Raw genomic sequence first — 15,312 nt, forward strand, 5'->3', positions numbered from 1 at the left:
CATCTCCGAGGTCAAATCCCTTTTCTTCAGGACATTATTATCCTGCGTCCTATTCGTGATTAAAGAACTGGAATGAAGTGCAGAGAATCAAGTCTTGAACTTGATATTCGGTCAAATCTGACAGTCGCAATGATGAACATTCATGCCCCTCTCCTCGATTTCTGTGTCACCTGGTCGGCCGATTCACTACTAAATCTGATTAGATGGGATCTTCAGTCCAGCTTCACTATTGAACAGAAAAGAATATATTTACAAAGTTTCCATCAAGGAGAGCCTTGAATTATGTGTGTTCCTCGCCACAACGTGGGACGGGATTTCCTTGGAAATGGCTCCCACATCAACAAAAAAACAAAAACACGAGATGAATGCATCGGGAGAGCAAAAGTTGTATTTGTAGTTGTTTGTCTCTTCCACGGGAACTGAATGCAAATAGCCTGTTCTCCTGTTCAAGGGTGAAACATAGAAAGATCATAGAAAGATGAAAATAGAAAAAACTTTTAGATTGTGCTATGAAAAATCTACCTCCTCAAGGGCAGATTTCTATTATTATTTTATTACTGTTGTTGTCGCCGTTTTGGATGATAAGTTTAGAACACAAACTCCTATTATATATATATTTCTCTTTGTGCACATTTTTTGTAAATGTTACCTTTTACTATGGTTTATAGCCTTGGATGGCCCCAACCTCCACTGATATGCATTTTGAGGATTCTGCAGTGGTCAATGTCTGTGCTTTAATCAAATTTGAACATGTTATTCCGTGTCTTTCTTCAGTTATTAGTTATTGCAAGACAAGGCTTAGCTTAATTTCTGTGGCACAAGTTGATTCTCTTGCATTACAATTACACGGTTTACAATTTTAATTTCTAAAATTTCCTTTGTAGCAAGTGTGTTTGTAAACATGCATTCGAATTCTTTAGTATTAATCTGTATTTATCTATTCTTTAGGAAGTCGCCCTAACTAAATTAAAGTTGGTAAAGCTCTTGAATTCAACAGAAATTAAATCCGTTCCAAATCAAATGAATTCATTTTATCAAATGTTATCAAAAAATATTTAAAAGTTATAATTTCCCTTCAAAAACCAATTTCTAAATTTATGAAACAAGATTTTTTTAATATGTACATGTATATTCCTTACCACATAGAATGAGCTCCCAAAAAATAGCATGAATGTAAATTTTCAATCAATGTAATTGGCATATGTTCGAAAATTGTGGTTTGAACAGGCACTCAAAAGCACTACTGATTTCAATAAATAAAAACCTATAATATTTTCATATTAATGAATTCTCTTTAAAAAAAATATGTTACTTTCAAGTTTAATAATGCACTTAAATAGTTCTAAATTTATTTACCCAAATTACATTACAACATGAATTTATTTTTTTCTTCAATGATAAGTAAAAATATCAATATCTATATTTCAATTGTTTGTTTGTTTGTTTTTATGATACTAAATGACTTCAATTAAATAAGAATTACTACACAAATGAGAAGAAAGGTATAAATAATTTAATAGATGCCTACAATATAATCTTGCAAGTAAAACAAACAAACAAACAAACAAACAAACAAAACCAAACATTTATTCATCAATGACAAACACCAGAACTCAAGGACTAAGAAGCCGTTAGACTAGCATGATTCAAATAAAGTTTTTTTATAAAAGTAACAACATTACAACTCTTGCCATCATTTATAGTGGCTACTTAAATGAAATAAAGTTCTCTTTTCATAAAATTAACTTTAAAATGTAACAGCTCGTGTGGTCTATTTGTTCCTTTTCCAACGTTTAAAAAATTCGCAGAAAAGGTTTAAGAAAATCCACTATTGCGTTAAGATGTCATGGAGTTTAAACAAAGCAAAAAAATCCAAACATGCCTTTACATCTATGAATCTAGTTAAGTATGCATCTCATCATTTATTTATTCATTCATTCATCTGTGTCAAGCTCATGCTTAGCACAGACTTTGTTGTGGTCTATACCCAATAATAACAAAACAATTTATTACTTTTGTATTTATCATAGTTTTATAGGCAGTTGCATTTTTAATTGTGCAGCGTATGGACAAGGAATTAATTACTTGTTCCTCAAATTATGTTTTGTATTTGCGTAGAATTTTGTAATCCAAATTTTGTAATCCATATTTGTTAACATCAGTTCCATCAAAAATTATATCTCTTATGCATGCTTGTGAATTAGAGATTGTGCTTTGTATTATGTATATTAGTTGGTTATTCCCATTGGTTTATTCTCTACGTGTCTATTGAAAATGGATAAACCCAGTTATACATTAATAAAATAAATAAATGGTTAACAAAATTTACTGCTCAAAGTTTTTGTGTAACCATGAGGAATATTTTCATTTGACAAGATAAACATGTTTTAATATCAATTACATTGCACGATTGTTTTTTACAAGATTTCTTTCACCTAAAGTATTTTCAGACTTAAACAACATGGATACAGTTTGAAACAATTTAATTACTTTCTTAATTTTAAATGTATCTAATTCTACCTAATACATGTATATCTCAACGAGAGAACAAATCTCACATACTCATTTACAACTGTCTAAAAATATTTCAAACATCTGCAATGACTTTATATTCAAATATTTTAAACATTTCAACAGTTTTTGGAATATGAAAACATGCAAAGTTATATATATATATATATATATATATTCTTGTCTGAGAATCGATTTCCGGGATTTTAACAGAATTGCATTAGATTGTTAAAGAAAAATGTTTATCCTATTGCATGAATGTAGGTTTTCAATAGACTTGACTTTCAGTAAGTGGGCTTTCAACTAATTGCATAAAACTTTGTCCCCGACAAATATTTTAAACGCTAGAATTTTGAATTACTCAAATATGTAAAAATAATAATTAATTAAAATTAAAAGATAAAGATAAAATTTAAAAACCTATGTCAGTTGCGATACAGTTAAACACAGGAGAATTCAATTCAAAATTTGGGGCATAAAACACACAAACTTTTCAAAAACATCACAACCAGAATGCTTGTGTTCTATCACAGATGTCCATTACATAATCAACATAAAATTGTGTATGCATTTTACATTTCCATTCAATCCAAAATCAGCAAAATAATGTAAAAGACAAACAAAACTTCATATGCCAGCTTCCTTTTTCATTTTTCTTCTAAAACAATTAAAGCATATATCCACCAACTTTCACTTTTGGGGGTAATATTTATTGACCCTGAGAGTCCAAGCAGGCTTTGAATTACATCAGAGGTTGATTATATTTTCCCATTTCAATGATGTGGGAACATCATTGAAAAACATATAAACCAAAATATATAAGTTATAGTAACCTTTGGGTAGTCAACTGTAGTACTTGAATTGCCATCTGAAGTTTCACATTTATCTACCCATTTCAAGTGTTGTATAATATGTATCCCACAACTACTTCCAATTTGAGCACACTAAGAAAACATTACTGAATCAGAAAAAATAATAGTGTGCTGTTTATAATTGTCCTTTTTTTCATTTATTATTGCTAATAGCTTCTTCCTCTTCTACTTTTTCTTCTTAAATAATTAATGTCTTTGCAATCCATGAATGGAATGTGCACTAGTACGGGAGCTAGGGCATGCCAGTTCTGAATTTGGAATTTGTTTGGGAGTCGGTGAAACTGTCTTTTGTAGTTGAAGCTGGTATATTAAAAATATTATGAGAGTGATGGACTTTTGTGCATGCAATTCCTTTTAGTGTAGCAGCCTTTTTCCTCAAGTCTTTGCTGATTTGATGATGAAAGAAAATCTCAACATTCTTATCTACTCTTTGGCTACCCATACTAAATGAATGAATGCTTTTGGCATGTGTTCACTCATTGTGCCTTTCTCATGCCATTTTTAATAATTGCTTTGCACCATCCATTGTTTTCAAATTGAAACATTTCTTTTTGTTCTCTTTTTTTCTTCTTTTTCTTTAATAGTCTTTGGAATGCAATGATGAATAAGGTGTTGTAAACCTAGTTCAAAAATCATGTGGCATGACTTTAATGTTGTGCTATTTTATGAAATTTCAATTATTTATTTTTGACAAAAAATAAATTTATTAAATGAATTCTATGTTATTCTATGATCTTAAGAACTTCAAAGTCTGATCTGAAACTTGTAACAATAAAATTTGTTACAATTTTTTTATTATTATTATATATATATATGTATATATATATATATTTGAATATTGAAACCCACAGCAGTCATTCTCTGATATTCCCAATAGATGTTCCAAAGATGATGGATTCCAATCATATACCCCTTAAATTTAGAAGAGAAACAAAATCCAAAGGGGCCACCAACATCAATTTCCATCAGAGAATTAATAAAGAGTGCAACCTCTCTAAATGGGTACGACGACAGAAACATCCATCGGGAACTAATGGGAACATTGCAAGCCCACAAACTCAAGCACACCAAACTTTAAAATATGGGTCACCCCTTCAAATCCCACCACTTTTGCTCAACAAATGAGGAAAGTAGACCCAATATGGGGTTTCAAATATGGCACTTTTGCAAAACCAAATAACTGGGACCCAGAACGCTTGCTATTTTAAAGATCACTTGAAATATCAAATCTAAAATATCACTGTTACCCCATGATATTACCCATGGGAAGAGAGTTGAGGTGAGAAATGCATTTTATTTATTTATTTATTTATTTTTTGATCCACCCCTTGTTTGATATTTCAATTTCGAAATTACCCATCTTGTGAAGGTGGGTGATTTGGTGAAGTATCCAATGATATGAGCCAAACCAAAAACTTATGATTGAATGGGGCCATGTGAAACTAGCTTGTGGTTGTTGACACTGTTCATGGGGGACGGAACCTCTTAACCCAAAGGGCAAGTGTTGCACTGAATCAAATCAACATGAGGACATTCACTGGGGTGTTGCAGTACCACTTTAGGGATCATAAAACACCACCAAACTTGCAACTAAGTTGTTAGGCAAATCCCCTATGGAAACGCTTGATTTCATTTCACTTGAATTTTGCTAATTGATGGTAGTCTAAAGGAGATCAGTATGGTCTGGTACAAGTGGACTTGGCCATGCCATGAAAATAGAACACAAGTGGGTTCTTCATGGTTGTTGTGGATTCCACAAACAAGATGAGCCAGCCAAGTTAGGGATTATTATTCTGCCTGGGGATGCAAATCTTATCCCTGGCAGCCCATTTTTGCTTGGAATTCAATCATCTTGTGGCCAGTGGCAGAGCTCTTCTAGGTTAGGATCTTTGGAAAGGTTTATTTCTACTAATTTAAAAACAATTCATATATATATATATATATATAAATACACACATACACACTCTCTCTCTCTCTGTCTCAAACATACCTATATATGAGAACATATGGGGGTAATGCCAAAGGCAATGTGGCTCAATCCAGTAATACTTTAACTAGTAGAAATCATTACATTCTGTTTCCAAAGGAATTACAGTGTCAGACCAATCTGTGAAAGTTACTGTGTGACGAAAACGAGGATTAGGGTTAGGGTTAGGAGTGCATGTTCGCTCCAGTGGGGACGACGACGCCGTGGAGAAGGGCGATGGTGTTGCATTTTCCCGGTGGCTAATGATTTGAGTGTGTGAGCCAGCAAGTGAGGGGATGCGGAGGCGATGCGCAGCCAGAGGAGACTTCCTCCTCGCCACATAGCGAATGAAGACTGTGGGAGTGACAGAAATGGGGACGGGTCAATGACAGCAAGCGGTTGGCACCTTTCCAACTGATTGTGCCTGGAACGGGGGGCTTTACGGTGACCTGTTTGGGGTGACGAAGAGGTGGGAAAACTTCGAGAACAGTGAAGGGGAAGGGTGAAATCTTGCGATCTGGTGGGTGGGTATAATCGCCATGGCCCCAACTATCGGCCTCTGTACTCTCTGCTCTCCCTCTATCGACTTTAAATGCGGCTCTCTGTCGCTGTTTTGTGGGCAAGCTCAGGACGCTGCTTTGAGTCCATGGTTTTTGCGCCAGTGCTTTGTTCATTCATGAGGGGATCAAAGCCTCGAGGCGTGTTTTACTCCAAAAGCATGGTCTCAAAAAGTGTCTAGTTTGGAATCAACCCAATTGGCCCAGCATCTTGGGTAACCTCTTCACATGGTGCATGTACAATCCGTCTAATTTCCTTGGAATAACACGTTTTCGAAGCGAGTTTCGAGATTCGCAGTGCCGCAGTCACTCCAGTGTGACATTCTTCATCCACAATCTTAAAACCCCTTTCATAGTTTGCAGTAAAAGAAAGGGAAAGATTCTTGAGGGGTCCCTGCGTATATTCTGTGAGGGATGTTGTGCACAAAATTGTCTTTGACAGAAAAGGTGAAACTAGGGTGATGAAATTTAGTTCTCGTAGTATTTTTTGGTGACCAACTGTAAATTCTCGATAGTAACATCCAACTTGCTGGTAACAAGTCACTGGCAATGGTCACGACTGCTGGTGACACGGTGACGAAGACGACTAGCCCGATGATCTGATCCAGCTCACTCTCGCACCTTCAGATTCCACGCGAAGGAAAGAAACAAAGCACCAGCATGCATCATTTGGAGACTGGCGCCTGCATGCGTATCGCAAGAGGAGATTTTACTTGTAGGAAATGGGAGATTTACTTCTGGGTGCAGCAATGGAGTGCGAGGGTACTGTGTGCATTCAAGTGCAAGCATTGTGAAGGACAAGCAGCTGAACAATTGCAGCAGTGCCATCACTGTAATGAATTGCAGCAGCAACGATGACCCAGTCGTTGTCTTCGTCGTTTTGCCCGCGACCACAGCTGCCGTTCTGCTTTCCAACGGAGTGGCCCACACCTTGTCACGGCTACTGACTGGCTGGTGAGGCTGGGGAGGCGGAGAGAGGGAAGAAGAAGAGAGTGTGGGTCCAGATGGTGGCTATGTCACTTGACTGGTAGAGGGGAGTGATAGTATTTCTTGGCTCGTCGCCAGCCCACGTCGTCGGCCAGCGCCCCATCACAGTCTGAAAGAGGAAGGATCAAGCGGCCAGGCCTACCAGCTTAGTCTTCCGACTTTTTACTCATCTTAAGAAATTTTAAGGACTAATGCTTTCCTTGCAAGCCTCGAGCCCCGTTAAGTCCTAATTCCTGTCCCTTTTCATGTCTAGTCGTGTTGCAATCATCGAGTCAGCTGATGTTGGTTGATCAACAGAAGAGTTTTATTTATTTATTTATTTACCTCGGTTGTGATTGCTAGCTCTCTAGCCTACTGGTTTTCTAGGCTTGGTTGATGCAAGGGAAGTGTTCTTGGGAAGGTGATGAGAGGTGTTTTTTGAGGCTTTGTCGAGATTGCTGTGTGAAGGTTGATTAATGACCTGGTGACATTGACGGGGTTGTGGCTGGCGTCGTGGTGAAGCAGCGTAGCTTGTTAAGTTGCTAAGATGCCTGAGGTACCGTTTTCTTCGGATCTTGACTCGTCACTTGCTGCTCTTGTAATGGATCCTCCATTGTGTTCAGTCAATTAATCAGAAACCACCCTGCACTCCTCTTCGCATGTGGGTGGCATGATTGGTGAACTGTCGATGCAGGAGTGCTCTGTTTGAGGGCCGAGTCATGTGGTGTCAAGAAAAAGCTGTCTTAAATTGTAGACTATGGCGTAGCACAATCATTCCACACCGTGAGGTTGCCAATTTCAAGAGGTTAAAGTAATATATGTGTACACAACTGTCAAGAACCATCGGCTCTGAATGTAGCAGATTACAAGTCATATTATCGTCCAAAACAAAAAGAATAATTTGTAGCTCTCATTCTCCTACCTTTCTGTCCCGGAGGCATTCTCCTTCCCGGGAATTGTCCATTTTTTCACTCCATTCCGCAAACATGGAACTCGCAATCTCTGTCCATCGATATTATCATTTCGACGAAATACGAAAGCCACTAAGAGTTCAGTATGCTTGCACACAGCTTTTGCAGTCTTACGATTCACTGCTTTGATGGTTTGTCTTGATTTGAGGGAACTCCCGAAGGCTCCAGGAGTCTCTGATTTCTGTCCCAGATCAAAGGTCCATTAGGTTGTGTGGATAGCTCGGAGGTGCCTCCTGGTTCATCGATACGAGAATTTGAACAATGTCCCGCATTTAATTCTACACCCAGTAGCTCGAAATCATCCGCAAAATGTGCTCCTCGATGGATAACATCTGAGCTGATAGGAAGTCAATTGTGACACATTCAAGGAGCGTAACTTGCAAGCATTGCCTATATTCGTACTCTACCCGGAAAACTGCTAAAATCCCAGTTGTGAACGCTGACATTTCTCCCTGGATATAAATATTGATTGATGGTGCAGACAGTGGAGCTGAAGACGGTGGTCCTTCGGGTGATGATGCACTGCGAGGGATGTGCGCAAACTGTGAAAAGAGCTTGCGCCAAGGTTCCTGGTGTGTGCATCTCCACCTCTTCTGCTTCAGTTCAATATACCGTTACAGTAAGCAACTATTTTGGTGGTGTTCAAAGTCAAAGCATGCGACTAGTGTATGCATTTGTAATCGTTTTAATTATCCTTGTTGTTGATTGGCTTCTTAAAACAGGTGTTACGTCCTACAAGGTGGACTTCCATGGACAGTTGGTGACAGTGACTGGAAATGTCACCCCAGAGAGCGTGTACAGACGCATCAAGAAAACGGGAAAACAAACTGAGCTCGTGCCACCGCCTCCGCCACCCCCTGCCAAAAAGGAGGAGCCCAAGAAAGAGGATAAAAAAGAAGCAAAGAAGGAAGAGAAGAAGGAGGAGAAGAAAGAAGAGAAGGAGGAGAAGAAAGAAGAGAAGGAGGAGAAGAAAGAAGAAAAGAAGGAAGAGAAGAAAGAGGTATGCACCAATATTGCAGCAGTAGCAATACATTCTTGAGACAATGTGCATCAAATAGACATGTTATTTTGTTATTTTCTTCCCGTCATACCACTGCATAGACATGGTATGCATTACTCCTGAACGAAATCTCCACATAACTTCCATGCATTTCCTCACCTGTTTTTGAAGTCATTACGATTTCCACAGTTTAGAAGTCATAAAATGTTGAGATTTTACTCATAGCTGAGTTCTGCTGTCGTGAAGAGAGCTGAGTTAGTATGAATGGATGACTCAGGAAAAGCTGGGAGAGGACAAGCCTACTGATGGAGGAGGAGGCGGAGGCAAGAAGAAGAAGAAAAGTGGAGGGGGTGGTGGAGAGAAAAAGGATGATGAAAAGAAGGAAGAATCGAAGGAGGAGGAGCCTAAGAAGGAACAGGAGAAAAATCCACCACCTAAGCCCAGGGATCCCCCGCAACCCCCAGCTCCTAAAAAGCCTGAAGAACTCTACCCCGTCACCTTTGTGCTCGGCCAAGACTACACCAGATACTACTACTATTGACCAAGCAGGCAACCAATCGACCTTGAACAACTTGTATACTCAACCTCTTTGCCACCATTCCTGGAAGCCGAAGGTGAAGGATCCCGTCCGATCACTGCCCAAACTTGATCATAGCAATCAACCTGTAGGAATATTTTTGTGTCGGCCTGAGTGCTCTGGAATCTGTGAACATTGGTAACGCTCAGACATAGTAAGTAGGCAGCAGATGTTAGCGGTGGGGTTGGAGGTGTGCAGGACCAAGAGGATGGAGTTTTTGTTCTTTAAGGTTTAAATCACCAGCTTCATGAGAGACTCCGCACGGAATGGTGGCTGTACTCATCCAGAACAATGATAGAAACTTCATTATTCGTTTGGAAATGATGAGTAGGTGCGGTTTTCATATTTGGGTTCTGGCTGATCAGTGACTTACACCTACACCGGATGAGGATATCTGCCGATTCAAGCTTTGTACAGGGATCTGTTTAGTATCAGGATGCGCTAGGTTGCTGGATAAAGTCTGCTTGCTGTGATGGTACGGATGATAGATAGCATTTCCATTTACAATTGTGGATGCTTCAAGCGTCATGAACTTTCCCCTGTACAACTTGGTCCATTACAAACGGGCAGCAAGATAGTTACAGAAAACCCAACATGACATGCGTCTCAAGCGAGTCAGATACTTCTGTAAGCATAAATAAATTGTACAAGTCACTGGAGAAGTGAGGTACAGGCATAACATACCAATGATTGTCATATTCATGGTCAATATGGTATAATAGCATAGAAACACAAAACGTGGTGCATTTGCCTAATCTCTAATAAGACGCTTAACACGAACAAGCAGCAAGTTAATACGGATTTACACAGAAGCCATCATTACTCCAAATCGACTTTCTGCGCACGGAATAGAAACTTCATATTCTAGAATTTCACTGACAACCATCGATCATATGAAGACAGTCACGTATGGCTCATCACTTCCCTTGGCAAAGCCTGCCCTGATGACTGCAGCCATACTGAACATTGAAGGCATAGAATTTGGTTCCAAAGAGGAAAATGCTGTCTTCAAGCCTACTAAATAATATAACCTCGATTATTACTGTTTAAGGGGAGCCTTCTTCTCTCTATCAGCAATTCGCACAGGACCAGTTGTGTGCGACTTGAAACGGCCTCTTCCACCATCTTCTTCCTTTTCCTGCAGGGTACACATGGCCCACAATTGAAATCAATAAATATCACCATACCATGTTGCCAACACCATCTCAATCTTGAATCTGAAGTGCATACTTTATACTAGTTCATCGTGTACAGTCTAAACGGAGGCAACAATGCAGCCAACACAAGAGTGCCCAATCAATGAAAAGCAGAAACAGCATGTACCTTTTTCTTCACAATCTGAACAACGTCTTCGTCCTGAAGGATGTGTTGTGTGCCACATCGTTGTGGATAATGCTTAGCGCTTGTGCCCCACACCAGCACATACTTGATATCCCTCAATAAACTGCGATGGATGTGATTACAGAAATCTTCCACAGAGCAGCCTCCTCTATCCTACAATTGGAACAAGCCAGACTTCAAACCTTGTGTAATTTCACAAAAATCTAAATCCTAATACCATGACTTGCCGTGAAAGGTCCGCCAATGACGCAATGGACTTCGAGTGCGGTGCTTAATATCCCTGATGAGTTTTAACATGCTATTGATACACAAAAGAGAATAAATAAGTATTTATTTTTTCTGTCCAAAACAACTCATTTCACAGTGCAACTAAGTGTGATATGGATACCTTTCACGCCATCAGTTTAAACGGGAATAAAAGGAAAAAGAGTGGCTGGCATGATGCTTACAGTAGACAAAACCACAGGTTCTGAGAAATCGGGTTGTTGACCTTGAGGTTTAGTATATACACGGACAAGTCCCATTTCATCCCACATTCTAGCCAGTAATCTATCGAGGTTGAGCTGCACAAAATCAGAAATTATAAAACCGTCTCTATAAAAGAATCGCCTTCGATGGAAGCTATATTGCAGCAAGCCTGTCCTACATGGAACATCCCTTGCTCAATCCAGTTCCATACCCTCCATAACTGAAAAGAAATGTAAATAGCGTAAATTCATCTCTGCTCGAAGTTTCAACACCTCAAAATTCAAAGAAGAATTTAATTGAATACCTGAAGATTACAACTGATGACGATAGAATTAGGTTGACGAGATAGGTGATCAACATCGTCGATACCAATAACATCGATCTTGTTGTACACGTACACACACTTGATGTACTTTCGATTTCCTTCAATCACATCAATCAAATCATCCACTGTCGCATCTTCCCTAAATAGTACCTGCAATGTCAGGGTTTGTTGAGTTATCTACAAGAAGAATGCTTCAATGAATGAGAATAACCAGTCATAAGCCTCTCTAGTGGGAAATCTGTAGTGCAAAAAAGCTAACTTAAACACGAAGACTACCTCAGCATTATGAATTTTGTATTCGTGTAAAATTTGATAGCAGAGCTTCTCATCCACGTGTGTCAATTGCATAGTACTGTTGAAGGAGATTCCTCCAGTTTTTTTCCTCTTAAAGTAGATCTGTCAAAAAAAAAAAAAAAAAAAACGAAACCCAACACTAATTACAACATTTCCGAGACAATGCTTTAAGTAATTGATATGTGTTGGATGAAATAGTTGTACTTCCATGTTCTAATCACAATATAATAAAGTAATTGATATGTGTTAGATAAAATAGTTGTACTTCCATGTTCTATTCACAATATAAAGCTCCCGAAGGTTTTTAAGGCAACCACAACGTATGGAATAAATGTGACTGACTTCCAAATGCTGAAGTCCACAGAGCTCCTGAAAGATGTAAATGATCAATATAGCTAACGTAGCATGCAAACCTGTGGAGGCTTCTTATTGAGTCGTAGTCCTACAGCTTCTAATTCCCTCGTCAGAATCTGCCTGTGGCCTTCACTCTGTTGCAATACATAAACGATCGTCTTGTAACTGCTTGCCTCCATCAGAAAACATCAATACAAAACCTTCTCCAAGGAGAAATGAACACAAAGTGTATTGACAGAGTTGATTGAAAATCAGCTGATGCAAACCTCACTCAAAACTCAAAAAACAGAGTGAGAAGAGCTGCAGAACTAACATATATCCAAAATTGAAACCCTTTTGAAAATCTTGGAAGGAAGAGCGATATAAAGCATACGAACTATCTCTAGGCTTCTCCAACCACCATACATAGTAAGACGTATAATTCTCGATGATTTCAGTCACTCTAACACGACAAAATGACAATTCTATGCTGTATTCCTAGTGCTAACAAGGGTTGAAGATTCCTGAGGCTGTGCCTGTAATTCAAACTTTCAACACAAGCAAGCAAAATCACCTTCATACACAGACCATAAGGTTCGAATATGTACCTTAGACGCATCAAGAACCATCAATACAACATCAGAAGATTTTGCCACAGCAATAACCTGAAAACCAAGATGTAAACGTTCCTCAGAAAAGTTGTTATGACATAAGAAGCCATTCTTCAAATGCGGTCTGGGTTTTATCAAGGGCACTTGCATAGCCAAATTCAGGTATCATGAATTACGTCATATCATTGCTCGTGACAACGGACTCAACAATGTGACTGATATGCAAGTGCAAGAACTCGGGGTTTCAAATGCATGCCTGCCGTCCACGGCCTTTTCCCTCAGAAGCACCTTCGATAATACCAGGAAGATCCAGAAGCTGAATCTTAGCATCATTATAATGGATAATGCCAGGAATACAAGTCAGCGTCGTAAACTCATATGCAGCAGCTTCAGATTGTGTGCCCGTTAGCAGAGTCAACAGAGTTGACTTTCCCACACTGCAAAGTCCAGTCAGTATGTCTAAGTAAATACGTTCCCCAAGTGAATGGTGTCCATAGGAGTACGACTATATCCTAGACGGCTAGACATCACATGGCAGCCACTATCACCCAAACACCATATGAAAGGCAGGCATTAATCCGTGGTGTTCTACGCCGTCCTCTGAGGTTGGTTCAAAATTATTAAGCCTCATACTGGTAAAGATGGAATGAAATATTGAATATTCAAACTACATGAATTGATTCATCCAGAATTGGTATAATACTGCCCAAGGAAAAACTGTTTTCAGCTGACATAATCCGCATTAAAAAACCACACCTTGGAAAACCAATAAGAGCAACGCGACCGTGGCCGAATTTTGTAACCTCAAACCCGTCTCCAGCTGCACTAGAACCCTACAAGTCAAGATGTATAAGAGGACGTTAGAATTCCTCTGACGGACAATTTCCACCAATAAAAAAATCATTCATAACAGCACTTCGACGAAATCCTAAAAGGATAGCATTGACACTAAGTGCGAAGGTAGGATTAAAAACCTTCGGTGGCTCCAGCAACTGAGTCCTAAGCTTGGCGATTTTTGCTTTCAGCTGACCCAGATGATACTCTAGAAACAAACATGTCTCGAAATCAGCATCCACCATTACGCAAAATAATAAAGCACAACTGTACGCCCACTACCTACTCAGTATAGATCATGATTAATAAAGGTAATACTTCAATAAGGGAATAGTAATTCTAGATAGCGTACACTATCCATTCCAAGCGAACAACACTTTCTAACAGTGCCACAAGGAGAAAGATCGTCACGGTTTCAGTCCCTAATTATTAAACCTCGCATCAACGAGATAGGGAATAGCCGCACCGGTGGCTTTGTTCTTCTGAGTTCGAGCCATCTCGAACTCAATTTCCTTAATCCTCTCGACGATCCCCATCCTGACGGGCTTATCTCCCCAAAGGAATTAAACCTATGTGATTCGGGCTGTTCCTTGTACCTGCAAAATTAATAAGCTACAGAGTTCCAATCAAAGTCATCATCTCATCTGCGGTCCAGCAGGTTTCAACCACTGCACTCAAATTCGAAACGCATAGGAATGCAGATCACATTCCCTAAAAAGCCCTAGAATGCTCAAACAAACCCCACCAGAAAGCGTAAGCAAGCCCACATCTACGACAATCGTCGAACCCGATCGACACTGCAATCGGCAGCCGGAATGTAGACTCAATTCACAAATTCACAAAGGCTGCAAACTCTCGGTGCATTGAACAAAAAAGGGGCATCGTGTGAGCGTTACATTCAGGTCGATTCGGTCAACAAGATGAGTCCATGGCGGGGCTGGCGATGGTGGGATAGAAAAAGCCCTTCTACAGACCGATGAGAGCTCACAGTCCTTGAATCGCAGAATTAGGGTTTGGAGCTCACTGGTATCCGCCCCACCCCCTTCCACCGTGCGATTCCTGACCGTCTCGCATGTTCTCGCATTCGTTGGAATATGCTATCCTATAGCCGCGGCTCGTGCTTTGCTCTTGAGCTGGTCTTATCCCACAACCCCAATACAACAAATGCTACTTGGAACAAACATTATATTTTGTGATTATTGTTATGGAAATTCATGATAATTAAGCATTTTTAGATTATATAGTTACATTGAAATAAATAGTACATACATACATGCATATATATTTTAAATGCTTTGACAAAAATACATATGTTTTTGTTGTCAATACAATGTTATATGTTTCTGCAATGTTTTATTTAAATATAAATAGAATTTTATTTTAAAAAAGAATTGGTAGTAGTCAAAAATTGGAACCAGATTTCAATTTTTTTTATTAAAATAATAATAGATTTTCTATCTTTAGTTATAAAATTATAAATTACCAAAATTGTATCCATTAAATCAGTTCTCTTCATGACATACATATTTTAAATTTTAAAATTTTTATTGATATTATATAAATTTAACTAATTATAAATTTTATTTTAAAAAATTATATGAATTTATAACTATAGTATTTATTATGTATATTATTATTTAATGATTTATGTGAATTTAAATATTAAATTTTTTTTTTATTTTGCCA

General features: G+C 38.6%; 2 protein-coding genes across 5 annotated transcripts; one reads left to right on the forward strand and one right to left on the reverse strand.

Annotated features, from left to right (window-relative positions):
- Positions 1 to 6,887: 6,887 nt before the first annotated feature.
- On the forward strand, positions 6,888 to 10,018 carry LOC112286744 (uncharacterized). Of its 2 annotated transcripts, none has more exons than XM_024528953.3 (5): positions 6,888 to 7,111; positions 7,398 to 7,428; positions 8,325 to 8,415; positions 8,566 to 8,843; positions 9,121 to 10,018. In XM_024528953.3, the coding sequence occupies exons 2-5, from the start codon at positions 7,420 to 7,422 to the stop codon at positions 9,382 to 9,384; spliced, it is 642 nt and encodes a 213-aa protein (XP_024384721.1). In that variant the 5' UTR covers positions 6,888 to 7,111; positions 7,398 to 7,419; the 3' UTR covers positions 9,385 to 10,018. The 2 variants fall into 2 exon arrangements, with proteins under 2 accessions (XP_024384721.1, XP_073392198.1); XM_073536097.2 differs by having other exon boundaries at positions 6,969 to 7,111; positions 7,395 to 7,428.
- Positions 10,019 to 10,088: 70 nt separating this feature from the next.
- LOC112286743 (developmentally-regulated G protein 2) lies at positions 10,089 to 14,583 on the reverse strand. Of its 3 annotated transcripts, none has more exons than XM_024528950.3 (12): positions 14,523 to 14,583; positions 14,093 to 14,222; positions 13,767 to 13,834; positions 13,549 to 13,625; positions 13,049 to 13,229; positions 12,790 to 12,846; positions 12,262 to 12,336; positions 11,831 to 11,950; positions 11,534 to 11,704; positions 11,211 to 11,324; positions 10,744 to 10,914; positions 10,089 to 10,558 (listed from the first exon to the last, which is right to left on the reverse strand). In XM_024528950.3, the coding sequence occupies exons 2-12, from the start codon at positions 14,160 to 14,162 to the stop codon at positions 10,460 to 10,462; spliced, it is 1,203 nt and encodes a 400-aa protein (XP_024384718.1). In that variant the 5' UTR covers positions 14,163 to 14,222; positions 14,523 to 14,583; the 3' UTR covers positions 10,089 to 10,459. The 3 variants fall into 3 exon arrangements, with proteins under 3 accessions (XP_024384718.1, XP_024384719.1, XP_024384720.1); XM_024528951.3 differs by having other exon boundaries at positions 14,093 to 14,238; XM_024528952.3 differs by having other exon boundaries at positions 14,372 to 14,583.
- Positions 14,584 to 15,312: the final 729 nt, after the last annotated feature.

The sequence above is a fragment of the Physcomitrium patens genome, chromosome 9 (genome assembly GCF_059467195.1).
Source record: "Physcomitrium patens ecotype Gransden chromosome 9, ASM5946719v1, whole genome shotgun sequence".
Taxonomy (NCBI): domain Eukaryota; kingdom Viridiplantae; phylum Streptophyta; class Bryopsida; order Funariales; family Funariaceae; genus Physcomitrium; species Physcomitrium patens.

Bases quoted from the DNA above. Each gene is read 5' to 3' on its own strand.
- LOC112286743 (XM_024528950.3), bottom strand. From the start codon at position 14,162: ATGGGGATCGTCGAGAGGATTAAGGAAATTGAGTTCGAGATGGCTCGA. The intron at 11,705-11,830 runs GTAGTCTTCGTG...CTGACATTGCAG, and splicing joins ACAAAATTCATAATGCTGAG to GTACTATTTAGGGAAGATGC. The intron at 11,325-11,533 runs GTATTCAATTAA...GATTTTGTGCAG, and splicing joins TCATCAGTTGTAATCTTCAG to CTCAACCTCGATAGATTACT.
- LOC112286744 (XM_024528953.3), top strand. The intron at 8,416-8,565 runs GTGTGTGCATCT...TTCTTAAAACAG, and splicing joins AGCTTGCGCCAAGGTTCCTG to GTGTTACGTCCTACAAGGTG. The intron at 8,844-9,120 runs GTATGCACCAAT...TGGATGACTCAG, and splicing joins AGAAGGAAGAGAAGAAAGAG to GAAAAGCTGGGAGAGGACAA.